The sequence below is a fragment of the Tyto alba genome, unplaced genomic scaffold (genome assembly GCF_018691265.1).
Source record: "Tyto alba isolate M040663 unplaced genomic scaffold, T.alba_DEE_v4.0 Super-Scaffold_6, whole genome shotgun sequence".
Classification (NCBI taxonomy): Eukaryota; Metazoa; Chordata; class Aves; order Strigiformes; family Tytonidae; genus Tyto; species Tyto alba.
Genome location: NW_024881327.1, coordinates 54010596 through 54025585, shown reverse-complemented (window position 1 = coordinate 54025585; position 14990 = coordinate 54010596). Strand labels below are relative to the sequence as shown.

Here is a 14990-nt window from a genome sequence, read left to right as displayed (position 1 = left end):
TAAATACGGGAAATATGTCAGTTCCCCAAGGAACGCATCTCCACATGTTTTAGCTGAGGTAGAATGATTCGGGTTCGGGTCACTTGGACTGTGAGATTGATGTATCTGAACTCATATATTTTCAGAAACTCGGATTTCATAATAACCAAAGTCAGCAGGATTTCTATGGAGACTGATTCAGGCAGTCACACTTGGTGACTTTTTTTGTTCTTGCTGCTGTCATACTCCAGCTCTGTTGGAGCTGAGAAGTAATTTATTCTGTACCATTCTTTTGAAATCCACACCTATAATGAGTGCAGAAGCTTTTTCTTTTTCTCTGTGAGGATATAAATGGAATTTCTCATGGCAAATTAGCTAGAGGTAATGAAAACAATTTTCAATTAATTTACCTATAACTCTGCATTGCCTACTTCTTCCTCTAAACATCTTTATGGTGGGATGATTTGTCAAGGGTAAATCTTGATCTTTCATTGAGGGGAGCCCTAGAATGCCAAAAACTTTTAGAGCATGGTGAGATGGTAGTAAAGCAAAATGCCAAATCTTGGCAGTATCCCTCTCCTCATCCAGTACCCCGTGCATAGACCTAGCACCCTCTGCTGCCTTCCAGCAAAGCTTATGAGGAGTAAAATAAAGGTCAAAATATGATTTATTTTCTCTTTTCTGTAGCAGTAATCTGGGTAGTGACATTTTTAGAAAAGATGACCTCCTAAGAGCAGCTGCACACAGAGTAGGAGAATAGGGATCCACAGGAAGGTAGGTCACTGGGAGGAGTGCAGTTGCTTTTTTTCTTTTTTTTCTTCTTTTTTTTTTTTTTTGGTGTTGGATGTGTATTTGCTTGCTTATCGACTCCACTGTGAAGTCTGATGGACTGGTAAACACATTTGTGTGGGGAGCTGTAGAAGCTACAAACGTGTACGTTTCTCCCTAGGTGATGCTGGTGAATTAGACAGGAGATAAAATTCAGTACTAATTGAGATTTGGATTTCATTCCTTGCTTTCTTGATTCTGCCTGCTTAGTTACGTGTTATCGTACTGCTTCCTGTTTGTTTTCCAGCTAACTTCTCGTCCTTCTGTCCTTTGAAACATGCGAGTGACACCTAATTTGTACTGACAACATAGCAAATGGGTACAAACCGATACAAATTTGCCTCCTTCACTTCTCTTGCTGGTCTGAGTTATTACTTACTTTCCTGCTGGAATTAGTACCAAGACAACTGTCAGAGATGCCCCTCCTGGATAGTGGGCTGTATTGATTTGCAGTGTTCAAAATGGAGTGTGTTGAAGTACTTTCAGATAATACCAGTGGAAGGCATAGATGTGTTTAAAAACATTTGAAGTGCCAACAGTAATTATGCAAAGATATTATACCAATGTAAGAATGAAACAAGTCTCTAAAGGAGTATAATGCAATATTGTAACAAGGTGCTTTTGTGGGTTTTTTTTTGTTTGTTTGTTTGTTTTTTGTTTTTTGTTTTTTTTTTTTGTTGTTGGTTTTTTTTTGTTTGGTTGTTTTTTTTTTTTTTTTTGCTGATTATCGAATCAGCATGTTAAGAAACAAGTTATAGTAAGATCTGTCTTGCTTGAAACACTACAGGACTGAAATTTTTGGACATTGTTCATTTCTTCCTCCCATAAACCGCAATGTGTTTGAAGCTGCAAATTTCTAGACAAGCACTGTCGTGAAATTAGTAAAGCTTTATGATCTTAGAGGAAGATTTGGGGAAGGCAGTGTGAGCAATACACTGCCGTCCTCGCTCTCGGCTCCCTCCTTTCGATGGTAACATGTAAACCAGCCTGGAATAGCGCACTGACTGCTGAGCACCAGTCGCCTGCTGTTGGGCTCAAAGCTTCCCTTGCTGTTTGGTTCTGGGATAGGAGAAGTGCAGCACTGGAGAAGACAAGGCATTCACCTAAACAGGGCAGCATTGCTGAATCTTGAAAATACTGACATATTGAAAAGGTGCCTAAATAGTGAATAACTCAGGTTATTCTTATGATAAAATTATTGCTATTAGTGGATAAACATGTTCGTCAGAATCAGCTCAAAGCAATAGGGCAATTCTGTACTGAAGATACTGAAGCTCTACCTTTTGCATCTGGGTATTCATATCAGCTGTATGGTCATTTTGGTGTTATAAATATTCCTTTTAGGAGGGTGCTGCTTGTAAGAGAAAGACATTATGGGCTGTGGGAATTTCTGGTATCACAACTGCTATATATTCCACATTTTCCATGTGTGACACTAGTAAACGCCCAAATAAATGTTTCTGTGATGTGGTTGGCCAGTAGCCTTTAACAGAATGTGAAGATAAAGTGGAGGATTTTGGGTTTATATCAATAAGTTCCTTCCAAGTCACTATTTTTGACTTTGTGTATTTACACTTAAGGATCTATGAGCAGCTGCCAGAGGTGCAGAAGAAGCGAGAGGAAGAGAAGAGAAAAATGGAATATAACTCATACCGCCTGAAGGCACAGCTTTATAAAACGGTAGGCATTCTGGTCAAGTATACTGAATTAACATTTTAGAATCTTTTTGTTTTTGGTTTTTTTTTCTTTTCTTGAGGTCACAAGCATTATAGCATTATAGTAATACTTACTAAATGTTAATTCCGTGGTATTATTTTGCAACTTCTAGTTGGTTAAGATATATTAGCATTTAATCAGGGTCAAAGCAGTCAAGCTTAGCAAAAGGTGGAACAAAAAAAACCAATCCCCCTACCTAACCTGAGATCCTTCCAGTACCTCTACACGGTGTGTGGAAAAAAGATGAGGAAGCAAGGTCCTGATTAAAGCATACAAAGAAGGTCTTGAGCAGTCTTGAGGGTAGAACAGAGAGATCATGGAGCATATTTCAAGAAGATATTCCCTGGACAGGCTCTTGACCTGAAGGCTGCTGGTTTTGCTCTATTGTACCTTTGGTGTAGAGGGATTTAGCTTGCACAAATCACAGCTAACTTCGCAATCATGCTTGGAATCATCATTCCTAATTTTGCTCCAGTGGAGGACTGGTAGTCCTGGTGGTAATTTAACTCTGGGGGCTGTGGATTTCATCATTAAGTGTTTGTTCAGCTGACAGCGTGGTCTTACCACACCGGCACCGATCAGCCTAGGATCATCTCTGTCTGGCAAGCTGTAGAATAAACCAGTATCCCGAAGTGTGGGTATGATTATCTTTGAACCACACATACTTATCCAGCAGTTCAAAACCAGTTTCTCTGCTGGGGCCTCACCACACAACCAGCAGCAGAGCAAAGGTGGGGTGTGGACTCCAGGATTTTGGAAACTGTGGGACCCGTTTTTTGGGGTTACTCTAGAGCTCTGCCGAATCCTGCCTCATTCTGCCTGGAAGCAGTGAGATCTCTGCAGGGAGCTGCTTCTGTCCCAGCTAACAACTGCTGCTATTGCTCTTCCTCCCTGGCTGTCCAAGTTGTGTAACGTGCTTAACAGACCGACACAAAAGCACGGGTTTAATTAATGTTAGAGAGCGAAGAACCCTGTGCTGGAGGCTCACCTGGGTTAAGCATGGTGAGTAACAAGGAGGAGAGTCTTCTGTTTCTATCCCTTTGCCCTCCCATGTGCACACATCTAATTACCTAATATTTCTGTATAACAAACAGTATTAATTGATACACAGTGATGCACTAAATGTCCCGATAAAACAGAGGAGGCCCGTTTGTCCCCTCTGAGAAGCGCATCTCCAAAACTGACCAGCGTATCATTTTTTGAGCTGTTCTAGGCATCCATATCTCTTAAGACCTAATAAGAACTAAAAGATGGGAAACAACAGTTTGCAGCAAACACTGAGGTTCTGACCTGACTTACCTTCTTGCTCTTTAACTAACCCATATACCGTAAAATGTAGCGTTCTGGAGAACTCTGGCAGCAGGTAGTAAAGTGCATTATAAGCCTCAGTGGCTTAAGGACATGCATTAAAAATTAAAACTGGTTTTCTTTCCTCTGGATCTTAAGGTTGCACTTCAGTTTTAGCATTACAACTCTTTCCTGGCTGAGTTGTCCTATCAGAGCTGGAATAATAGGGTTAGTTATTTGTTGGGAACAGCAGTAATTGGATTTTAAAAGTCAGGGCTCGTAATGCAATGTATTATCCAGAATACCCTCCTAATCTAATTGTGGGTATTTACCACTAGAATTACTCGAATATGATGCTATGCTTTTGCAGAGTATATTAAGGACATATTTTTTTCACTGGTCTGAGAATCTCAGATGCTGGTACAGTAAGGGCTTAGGAGTTAATGAATGCTGGCAGTCATTGACTTGAAGTAGTGCAATCAGCTGGAAGCAGATAGGGAATCAGATCAGAAGCTTTGTGTATAACTGTGGTTTTGATTGGAAGAGGGATGATGATTCATTACAGTAAATATTGCAATCTTTTTGTCTTCCTCGATGATGCAGAGTAGCTGTAAATACAGTGAATGGTTTGTTTAGAACTTGGTTAACGTGCTGCTGAGAGCATCAGTTTCTAAGCGGATCTGATTGTGCATGAAAAAAAGAACCGCAGATTTTGTGGCATGACTCCAAAGATGACACAGAGCATTAGGAGAAGAAAACGGCTGGTACAAAAGCTAGACTAAAACCACGTGCAATCTAGGGTTGTATCATTTAAGGGATCTGTAGCACTGTCCCTATACTGTGGTCTGAGTGTCTCTCATAGCGGGAAGTTTGTGAAATGCTGATGTAGAACAGCAGATCAGTGCTTTGGAGTAGATCTGACTCTTATTTTAATTGCAGTCGCCTAGAGGAGTCTTGTTATGCCTTATACAAGCTTAGTAGGGGACAGTTCCTTCCAAGATCTTTTGGCAGATATCCAGACAAAGCTTGGGAAAGGAGGGGGAGACGTACAGTCAAGTGCTCTGCTCAAGTTTGTGTGGGGGTCAGTGGTGGAGCCGGGCGTAGTACTCGTCCTCTCAGACTCCCAGGTCCCGTCTGACGTCACTTGTCACTAAAGAAACTTCTTTGTCCATCCCTATTTGGATTTTGACATGCTAGCTCCGGTCATCTTGATGGGGAAAGGAGGTACTCGTGCCCCAGCCACTTGAGGGCAACTTTGTAGGTTAAATTGCTGGTGAAAGTGTGTGCTCAGGCATCCTGTGCTGGAGTGTCCAAGCGCTTGTGGCAGAACACTTTGTTGTAATAGTGAAGTGTGCTTATATTCCAAGTTCATTACATCGCAGCCATGATGTCATATGGTGCTGGGACACTGGTTTCTTCTGTCACTTTTACCAAAGGAGTAAACACATAAAGTAAAACTAGGCGTACACCTCACTAATATCAATGCCACTGGCTCTGAGGATGGGATTATCTTGCAGTACAGTGTGTGTGCCATTTCTACAGGGCACTGAGGGCTCACCGATTAGGGGTGACTAAAATTTGGGAAAGGAAGCAGTGAATTAAACATGTACACACACTCATTTCTGTGCGTCCATGAACATGGAAGAGTGCTGTTTGCTGAACAATCCTCACACCAGAATTTAAAGGTATCTTAGGTATAGCTGCAGATTGATGCAATTTATGGGCCAATGCTTCAGAAGAAAGATGAACACCAGCTTCTTAGAAATGTATTGTGAGGAGAAAACCAACAAAATTTGGTGTTTCCAGTGTGATCAACAGCAGCTACTGTGTGGGACATACTGCTCTCTGGAGGCAGCGTGTGTCTCATCACTAGCTCTAGGGAACTAAGAATAACAGTCTTTGCGTCCAGGTTGAGAGGAAATGGAGCTTATTTGGCTCAAAATAAGGCCCTAAATGAGTGAATATATATGAACAAAATTTTCTTACCTTCTGTAAAGTACAAGTGAAAACACTCACCCAGGACACCTGGGAAGTAAGGACTGTCAGTGGCTGTTTTAAGGCATTTATGTGCCACAGTGTCAGTGTGGGGCAATGCAGCGGGAGGTGAAGAGAGAATGAAATACCAGTTTTGTTAGCACTGAGTGAGGATGAGATCCTCAGGAGGAAACAGTATGGACTCGTACGTAACTGGAAACTTGTATAAATCCCTGTGCTAAAATGTGAATGAGAGGGCTGAACAGGCATTCTTAATTTTTCAAATTGTTAAATACTTTATTAAGATAGCACGGTTATTTTTATCACAGGATGCACATGGCTCTGGGCTGATGTTCTATCCCAGTATCCCTTCGCTTTTGTACTTTTAATTTCACATAGAGCATAAAATTATCCTAGTCAGATAAGGCAATGGTGTGTGCCCATTAATTTTGAAAACTGTATAGTTGAAACAGATTTCCGATCTGATGGCAGTGTAAATCGGAACTTTTTCAACCCCAGTGAAGTGAAAATTAATTTTATGAGTTTATCAGATACAAATTTGTTCTGTTACTGAAACTTTTCCATTGGATGTAGTGTTTTTTTATTAACAGGGAGTGTGGGAGAAACCTCCATAAAGGGGATAGCAAAGCTATTAAGTTACCTACTTCCCCTCTGCCCCTTAAAAAAGAAGAAAGATACTAGAGTTCAGGAACGCTAAGCACTATTTATTTATGGATGGGACATGTCCTTTAGAGCCTATACAGGATAAGGGCCACAAGGTGTCACTACCCCAAAGGAAAAAGCACATTCTTCTAGAGGTGTGAAACTGAATTACACTTTGCTTGCTGCTTTACAGTAATATTTTTTTTAAATGCTTGTTTTTCATCCCCTTGGCTACATTTTCCCTCCTGTTAGCAACACCTTAGGGTTTTTTGTTCTCTAGTTGCTTCCTGGAAGTGGAGCAAAGAGGCGAGATAGCATCTGATTGCTGCCTGGGTTTGCATATTAGATTGCAAAAGGGCCTGCGAGCTGTAAGGACTGATCAGAGGTTTTGTGGTGTGAGGTGTTTTGAAGCTTTTCTGAGGATTCGTGAAGTACTGAGAACAGATTCCACACTGAGATTCACGTCAGCAGCTTTGCTTTTTATATGTCTGTATGTAAGCAGTCTATATTCTGTATTGGTGTATATGCTATATATAGTATGTGTATATAGCATATACACATACACTGCATACTCTGTATGTGTGTATATAAAGAGCTGTGTGCTGCGTTCATCTGTGTGATGCAAAAGGTCTTATCAGGTGGTGGCTGTATCACTCCCACTGCTGTTAGTAATGTATGAGTTACCCAAAGCTTTTACTTGATCCTCCGCTTCTCTAAAGCCACGGAACATGTATCCCTTGCTTCGCAACGTCAGCGGTCTGCCGGCTGAGCTAGCAGAACCATGTGGTGGTTCATTGCCTGGATTGCCCATGGCTGTAAGAACAGGTCACGCTCAGAGGTGCCTGGGGAAGAATACAGTAACAGAGCCAGCATTAGCAGTACTTCTCAAAGCTGCTCTAACAGGCTGGCTGTGATTTGTGTCCAAAGGGCTTTGAATCCATCTTTGAATTAGTGGGATTATTTATTTATTCTTTTTTTTTTTCCTCCATGAATTTGCCCACTTGCTTTGTGAGCTGTAAGCGTCTGCTGTTCGCGGCACCGCAGGGCAGAGTTCCACAGTTTAACTGCACAAGACTCTGACTCTTCACACAAAGTATTCTGTGGTTTTTATTTTTTGTTTGTTTTTTGTTTCTTTAAAATCTATTGCCAGTTATTTTATACGATGCCTGCCCAGATTATTTTTGGAAGAGTCTGCAAATAACATTACCTTTTTACCTGCTTCAGGCTGCTTAGGATGATATAGATTTTCTTCTTTTCTTCTTCAGCCATGGCTCATCCCTCCCACAGTAGTGAAGAGTCCTAATTTATTCAGTTGTCTAGCATAGAAAACATTTTCTGTATCTTCCACTTGTTGCTTGTTACTCCTCCCTGTAACTCTTCTAGTTTTCCCGTGTCCTTTCATAAATGTGTCACAAACTGGGGAATACATGATTCCCAGAAGTTTGTATTCAGAAGGTGAAGGGAGAGATATTCATTATGGTTACTGAGGGAAACATTCTGTCAGCTAATGTCAAGATGTGTTCTGACTCTTTATCCTTGTTTCTGACCCTTTCCACAGCACCCAGCACGGGGGTGTCCTGGTATTTTTTCATACCAATGAGTAAGAAACATCTAGGCTGCTTTAGCTCTCTTAAAAGGTGTAAATAGCTGTGCCTTAGTCTTGTATTACCCCTTGATATTCTGTTCAGAAAACTTGTTAGACAATATCTTCGTGCTTAGTGTGTTTAATTTTTAGAAGAGTAATACTCATCTCTCATTTTGTTTTTATCTTTCAGAAAATCACCAACCATGTCTTAGGGAGGAAGGTGCCGTGGAACTGATACCACAAACGAAGGTGTATCGTGCTTAGTAAACTTGCAGCATAAGGGAGATTGTAACGTGAAAGAGATAATTCAGTAAATGCTTGTGCAGTGTATGTTTTATGGCGTTTGGTTGGGTCATTTTTGTACTAATATAGTTTTGCTGAATTTAAGAATCAGTGATTTGATATGAATGTCAGGTTTTTAAATAAATGGCTGTTTTTTTGTATTGATGTTACGCACTTCCAAAGTAAACACTGGAAGTACTTGGTTCATAATGTATTTATAATGATCTGATTGGAATCGCAGTTTTATATATTTATTTTAAATTGTTTTTAACAGTGATTTTTTTTATTTCCTATCTCGATGTAGAAGACTGACTTGTTTTGTACTGCAGAAACCCCTTAAATAAATAACAGATCAGTTTGTATGTAACTGTTGCAGCACTCACGGAATGTATCTTCACTGTCTGTATGGGCAAGATCTAAAGAAACTGGGCAGTAATCACCTCTTATTGTACTCGACACAGAACTTGAGCACTTACAAGGTACTTATAATGGCTGTGTAAACTGGATGGTACTAGCACTGAAAGAGTGGAGGAGTCGTGACTTCACCGCCCTTTTGCGTGGTTTGATATCTTTCTGTATGAACCAGGAGAGTCTAATCAGAGACATTTTTTTATATTGTTGGGAATGTTTAAGCCTTGCCCAGGGAGAGCCGTCTTCACTTCGTTAGAAGCTTGCTTCTGACAGGATACTTGGTTTTACACTTAACTACCACCGCAGTGGCTAAAGATGAAAAACGAAGATTGTGGTTCCTGGTGGTAGAAGCCTTAAGTCTCAGTTTTATTTGCTTATCGCATTAGAATTCATATGGTGTATAAACAGCAAGAGACATCTGAGGGGAAACTAAGTGGGTGTGAACAGTGGTTTCCTATTTTCTCTACTTCAGACGTTCATAGCAATTCAGTTCAAGGAACAGCTTCTGCAGAGGGTGAGGCACAACTCAGAGGTTTTGACCTCTTGTGGTCACTAAGAATTCCGTAGAACTTCTGCTTCACCCCTTGGCGAAGCCATCCAGTGGTGGCTCCAGTCCAGCTCTTGCCAGTTTGCACTGGGCTGTAATGAATCATGTCTCCTAAATGATGGGAAATAATGTGATTCCCTTGAAGGTCAGTAGAATTACACTAAATTACGCTAGGCAAAGATTTGGCGTAGTATTTTTCAAACTGTGTCCTGTGCTGGTGGTACCACATGCTGCTAAAGCAGCTGTCAGAAGGAAGTAAGTGTGAGAATCTATCTGGGTTTAAGATTTAGAATTTGTCTGGATATACCCCTCACAACCACCACAAAACCATGATCTAGTATGTTGGAAGGTCCTATCTGCTCTGGTCTCAGAAATCTGAAGTTAAAAGTGCAGGTTAAAAATAATCGTACAGCTGTGATAAATCAGCTCAGAGAATGGCTTACATCTTTAGACCTTTCCACTTCTCAAAATCTGTTTTTACCTGTTTGCTCCTTCCACTGTCGAGTCCCTTGGATCAGTTTGGATGCAAGTCACTGCTTTGCCTTTGGAAGTGCTGTTCTGGGGCTAGAAAGCAGCTTTATATGTTGCTGAAACAGAAGGTGCTAAAAGTTGCTGGTGCTGAGATTTCTCCTGCGACTCTCTGATATACATATGAATAGACTTGTTCCTTGCGACAAGAAATTCAGTTGTGTTGGAGTCATGACAGCTGAGTGCTCATTTAAAGCCAGTTAGCTCCTTAAATATGCTTTTAAGCTTTCAACTGATGAAAAAATAAGAGAGCTTAAGGGCCCTACTGATGCCTCAGGGGATGCTTGGAAGTCATTTTACAGTGAGATAACACAGCCCGTGGTTGTTTTTATTTAAATGTCCGTAGCTGCCTGCGTGGTGCTCCCTAACAAAAGCACAGAGGCCAATAATCAAGCATGTTGCATAACAAAGAAAGGTAGAGGCAGTCGATTTCAACTCCTTGAGGTACCCATCCTCATCTAAGTAGAGAACTGCACATTGTAAAACCTTTCAAAACAAAGGAAGAGCTGCTGCATTTGTTTTTTTTGGTTTTTTTTTTTTTTTTTTTTTAACGTTTTACCTCGCTTAAAAATGTTTCTAACTACCAAAGTAATCTAACAGTCGCTGTCCTTCTGTGAGTTGTTAGAGTTGCAGCTTGAGAGATTTAGTGACAAGTAGCTGTAATTCCTCATTTGGTAATAACATTGTAGTGTTTCTCCTTTGCTTAGGGAGAAGTGTTTGCTTCTGTTAAAAATTTTCTGTTTGGGCATGCTTTAATATATCAGAACACGTTATCTGAAGACTGTGCTTGGATCTTTTATGCTGGTTTCGGGCCGCACAAAGAGTTTACATTCTGCTTTCTGAAATATTGTAAAGCAAACATTCTCTTTGCACACCGGGGGGGGGGCGGAAAGAAAGTTTTGTAGAGGAACAGCATGAGATTGTTTGACTTTTCTCCCCAGAGGAGTGAACTCCCGCAATTCCAGATGAAATCAGGAGTTGCAGCTTCTCAGAACTTCTGAAAATGAGATCACGCAAGGCCAGGCTTAAAGGAGGCGGGTCTGCTCCTCGGCCCTCTACTCCAACAGCGTTATCATCCATCCTCCTTTTGATTTCTTTGTGAGGGATGCTAGGGAAGCTGACTCGCACCCATTCCACTACCGTTCCTTGTTGTCGTCGGGTCAGATAAGGCTTGTGCTGGGTGCAAAGCCTCCAGTGTTTATAGTTCTAATGGAAGGAGACTGTTGACATTTGGAGTCACTGGTTCCAAAATGCAAAACTTGTTTCCAAAAACTCAGGAAATTATGCTTGTCTTGTGTGGATTCCAGAGTGGAGTCATCTCTTCTTAATTCACTGCTACACAAAGACTTTTAGGGTAAGTCCTGCAAATCTTTGGAAGTTTAACGAGGGCAGAACTATTTTTATTTTATTTTTTAACCCTACAGGAGCAGACTTACGTTCTTAGTTAGTCAGAAATGTTCTTTGCCACGCCCGCCCCGCACAATGATTATTGTGTAGATGCCAGATGCCTGTTTGAGCCTCACCAAAAGCCCTGTTTCAAAAACTGGGGAAGGGCGGTGCGGTTGTCTGATGTCTCTAGAAACTGAAAGCAGTTTTGATCGTTGTTGATTCGTACCTTGCTCATCATCAAGTAGATGTAATGACTGGTCTTCGGCTTTGCGTTGCCTACAAACTCAACTCAGGGTGGGAAGCGTGATGGATGTGTGGGTGAGGTGGACGAGATGAGGAAGCAGCAGGGAAAAGGGATGTAAAAAGCCAACTTATGCTTTGAAAGGTTCCTTATTTTTTCAAGTAAGAGGGTTGTTTGCCCTTCAGAAGCGCCTTCCACTTCCTCTTTCATGACCATTTCCACTAGTTTGTGCTGTAAATTCCGTCCTGATGGACCTTTCATAATAACACGGTAAGTCCTCTGGTTCTTGGTGGAAGTTTTTGAAGTCCTGTCTATGGAGAACCATTCGCAAGTTAAAGATCTGCCACGTCAGGTAGTGGATGTTCTCTGGGACACGTTCCGTCATCGCTGGTAACTGGAAAGGTCGCCATGGAAACCAGTTGCGAGGATGATGCAAAAATGCAGCTGAAATGCACAACTTCTTTAAAAAAGGAAGCTCCCCACAGAATTTAGTTGTGTTACTGTGCATCTGTCTAGATATGGCCCGGTCCAGGGTGGTTGACCCCTGGAGGACGCTTCCTGGAAGGACTTCTGCTGTCTGCTGTGGTAGAATCTTTCGTGGTTGTGCCTGTAGGAGAACACAACTGGATGGCTTTGAAGAGGAGGAGACTGAAGAAAGAGATTTGCCCCGTGCGAAAGCAGGTAAGCTAACGGCTTCCGCTCACCCATGAAAGCATCCTGGTTTCTAATTCACTTCTGAAACAATACCATAATGAAGAAATTGCTTCCTGACTCACTGCTCATCAGTCCAGCTCAAACTTTAATCCAGTAAAGAAGATCTTAATATATGCTGCGGTTATTAGTTGGCCAGCTGGGTGTCTCTACTTCTCTAAAGCTTAAAAGTGTAACGAGAAGTCATTGGACGTGCTCGTCACTGGCTTGGGGAAGAAATTCAGCTGCAAATGGAAAAGACACGATTCTCTCACACAAGCGAGGTTTGAAAGTCAAACTTTTATTAATATTTTTCTCCCTACGTCAGCAGATAAACTGAATTCTCCAAGCCAAATTAGACCCTGCGGGAGGGTGAATGACCTGTGCGTGACAAATGAAAGCCACGTTGATTAATACACTTCTGGAAGGCACTCAAATTCCACGGTGATGAGGGCAGTTGTAAGAGGTCATGATAGGGAAGAAGGTTGTTGGTTAGGGGTTTTTTTTTAACTACAGTCTAATTTTATTCGTCGTGTACCCATGTGCTTTCTAGCTTTATCAGAAGCTCCTCCAAACTTGTCTTCATGATGCAGAAGAAAAGAGAGACTCCAGCTCGTTCTCCCAAAGTTGTGCTGGCTCCCCTGCCCGAGCTCGATTCGGTACGTCCTGTGAATCACCCTGCCGTAGCAGGCTTACTGCTGGCCACCGCCAAGTCTCCTTGAGTCATCTGCCGAGTCGCCAGCCCTGACCTTCCTCCGGCCAGAGGGGTAAGTCCCTTGGACTCCGCGCCTCACCGGTCGGATCTGGAGGGAGGGAGCGTGCCAGCTACGCGCCGTGGCCTCCGCAGTGCCTCTGCACGAGGAGCCGGCTTCCTGCGGCACTGCGCGCAGATTTGAGTAGTCATTTTAACAGGAGGTTGGGTGAAATTTGGTCTAAGGAGACCTTTTTTTTGCGGGACTAACAGGGCACGAGTTTTTATGAACGGCATAGGGGTGTTTTGCTACGTTACAGAAGGGCCCATGACGGGCTAAGAGCGATGGTGTTTGCGCCGGTGGAAGCCCCAAAGCGTGGGTGCCCGGGACCTTCCTGAAAACACCTCCTGGGCTTGTGTACTCCACGTGCTGGTTGCCTCCCTCACGACTGCGAAGAACGAGTGCCTGGGAGGACGGGAGCGCCCTGACAATAGATACCGAGGGGCTCTCCCTCTCTTTAATTCCAGGGTTGTGAGTGATTCCCCCCTCCCTGCCTCACACGTGCTGCTCTTGGCTTGCGCCGGGCCGCAGAGATCGGGCTCAGCTGCCAAGCTGCAGACCACGGTCGGGTGCCACAGCTTCTGTAGGCTTTTGTCAGCAGAGCTATCAAGTGATCGAGGCTGTAGGCAGGGGGAAGAACGCCTGTTCCTTTGCACAAAACAGCCTTTTATAAGCTGCTCTGGATAACCCCCAGCCGTTGCCATCCCCGGCCACGTAATCCATGATCAACAGATACGCTCGGGTTCCCCTGTGCCAGCGGGAAGCGGAGAGACTTCTGCCTTCACCTCACGCCGAGACCGTGCGAGGTAGCTCTCACTGGTTGAAAAAGTGGAGGAATGGGGAAAAATGTCACATAACGGAGTCAGGGTGAAGCTACGCTGGGATTGATGGGCTGCTGGGGGAAGACTGGAGCCTGTTGCCTGCCCTGGGTTTCCTCTGGCTCACGGTCCCATCCCAGCCCTTGGCTCACCCCTCGGCAGCAATCCTGCCCACCAACTACCCTTTCTTGGAAAGATGTTCACCTCCTCCCTCTGGACCTTGCTGCTGATGGTTTCCTGATGGCTGAAAGCCCTGTGGTGCATTTGAATCTCTCCCGGTTGTGTGCCAGGCTGCTGATTTACAGCTTCCACCCAGCTGCCTGCATCCGAAAAGGGACAGCAATGCCCTCTGTTTTTCACCACGCTTCCACAGGTTTATTCTTTGGAGTAACTTTTTTTTTTTGTGTTGTTTGTTTGTTTGTTTGTTTTGGGTTTTTGTTTTTTTTTTACAGCGTTTGTCCTCTCATGGAAGTGGTGGCACTTGCACAGCCCCTCCACGGTGAGCTTTAGCAGGAGTCCATCTTCAAGCTTCAGGGCGTCCTTCCTCGTGCTCTGCAGAGCTTGACCCAGAAAAGGTGGAAGATGCTTGAGAGAGATTATGCTGAGAGCGAGGTGTTTCTAAATGGTATTAACCCCCTCACACCCCACGAAAAATGCTGTGTCTGAAACTAATGGGGGCTTGAAGGTGCTGCCGAGCTGGGGAAGACTCGCTAACCCTGTCCAGATGTTTGCATCTGCTGATACCAGGACCTCAATCTGCATTTGAGTGCCAGGAGAGCTCTGACCGTGCTGTTTCATGCTGAGAAACCCCCCAAAAATCCCCCTGTCCTTGGGGATCACCTTGGGCAGGCAGCCCTGGAGCATCTGCCCCCAGTTTTAGAGTAAAATTCGCAAAGCTTGAATTTAATCAGCTTTACTCCCATTAATCGATATTCTTACTGAAGCTTCACTAATTAGTGATGAATCCTTCCCCTGAACTGAAGCGGGGAGTTGGGTGACCCCAAAAAAGGGTTGATGAGGTTGGGTGGGGAGGGGGGGGAAAAAAGTGAATGGCACCCCCTCCCCACGCTTGCTGTGTGGGGCCAGGAGCTGTGCCACCCCCCACACCCCCCGTGCTGGGCCTGGTACCCCTTTCCTGTTAGAAAAAAATAAAAATTATTATTAATATTATTATTAATAATAATAATAATAACTGTGCTGTGTTTTGAGAGGCTCACAGACGTCTCTGCTCCATCTCGCCCTGCTGTGATGGTTGAGATTATTTAATTGTCTGCCCCCCCCCCCCACTGTTTGCCTTCCT

General features: G+C 43.3%; 1 protein-coding gene and 1 long non-coding RNA gene across 3 annotated transcripts in view; both read left to right on the top strand.

The window, feature by feature from the left end:
* ALMS1 (ALMS1 centrosome and basal body associated protein) overlaps positions 1-8681 on the top strand; it is a 72516-nt gene extending 63835 nt beyond the window's left edge. Inside the window, exons 18-19 of the mRNA XM_042807957.1 lie at positions 2388-2487; positions 8223-8681. Coding sequence (XP_042663891.1) covers positions 2388-2487; positions 8223-8267 — 145 coding nt within the window. The 3' untranslated portion in view covers positions 8268-8681. The remainder of the gene's footprint in view (positions 1-2387; positions 2488-8222) is intronic.
* A 3134-nt stretch (positions 8682-11815) lies between these two features.
* On the top strand, positions 11816-14595 carry LOC116965118. 2 transcript variants are annotated; one of them, XR_006167025.1, is made up of 3 exons: positions 11816-12111; positions 12674-12887; positions 14143-14595. It is a non-coding gene; the product is annotated as an uncharacterized LOC116965118 (long non-coding RNA). The 2 variants fall into 2 exon arrangements; XR_004409164.2 differs by having other exon boundaries at positions 12674-14595.
* The last annotated feature ends 395 nt before the right edge of the window (positions 14596-14990 follow it).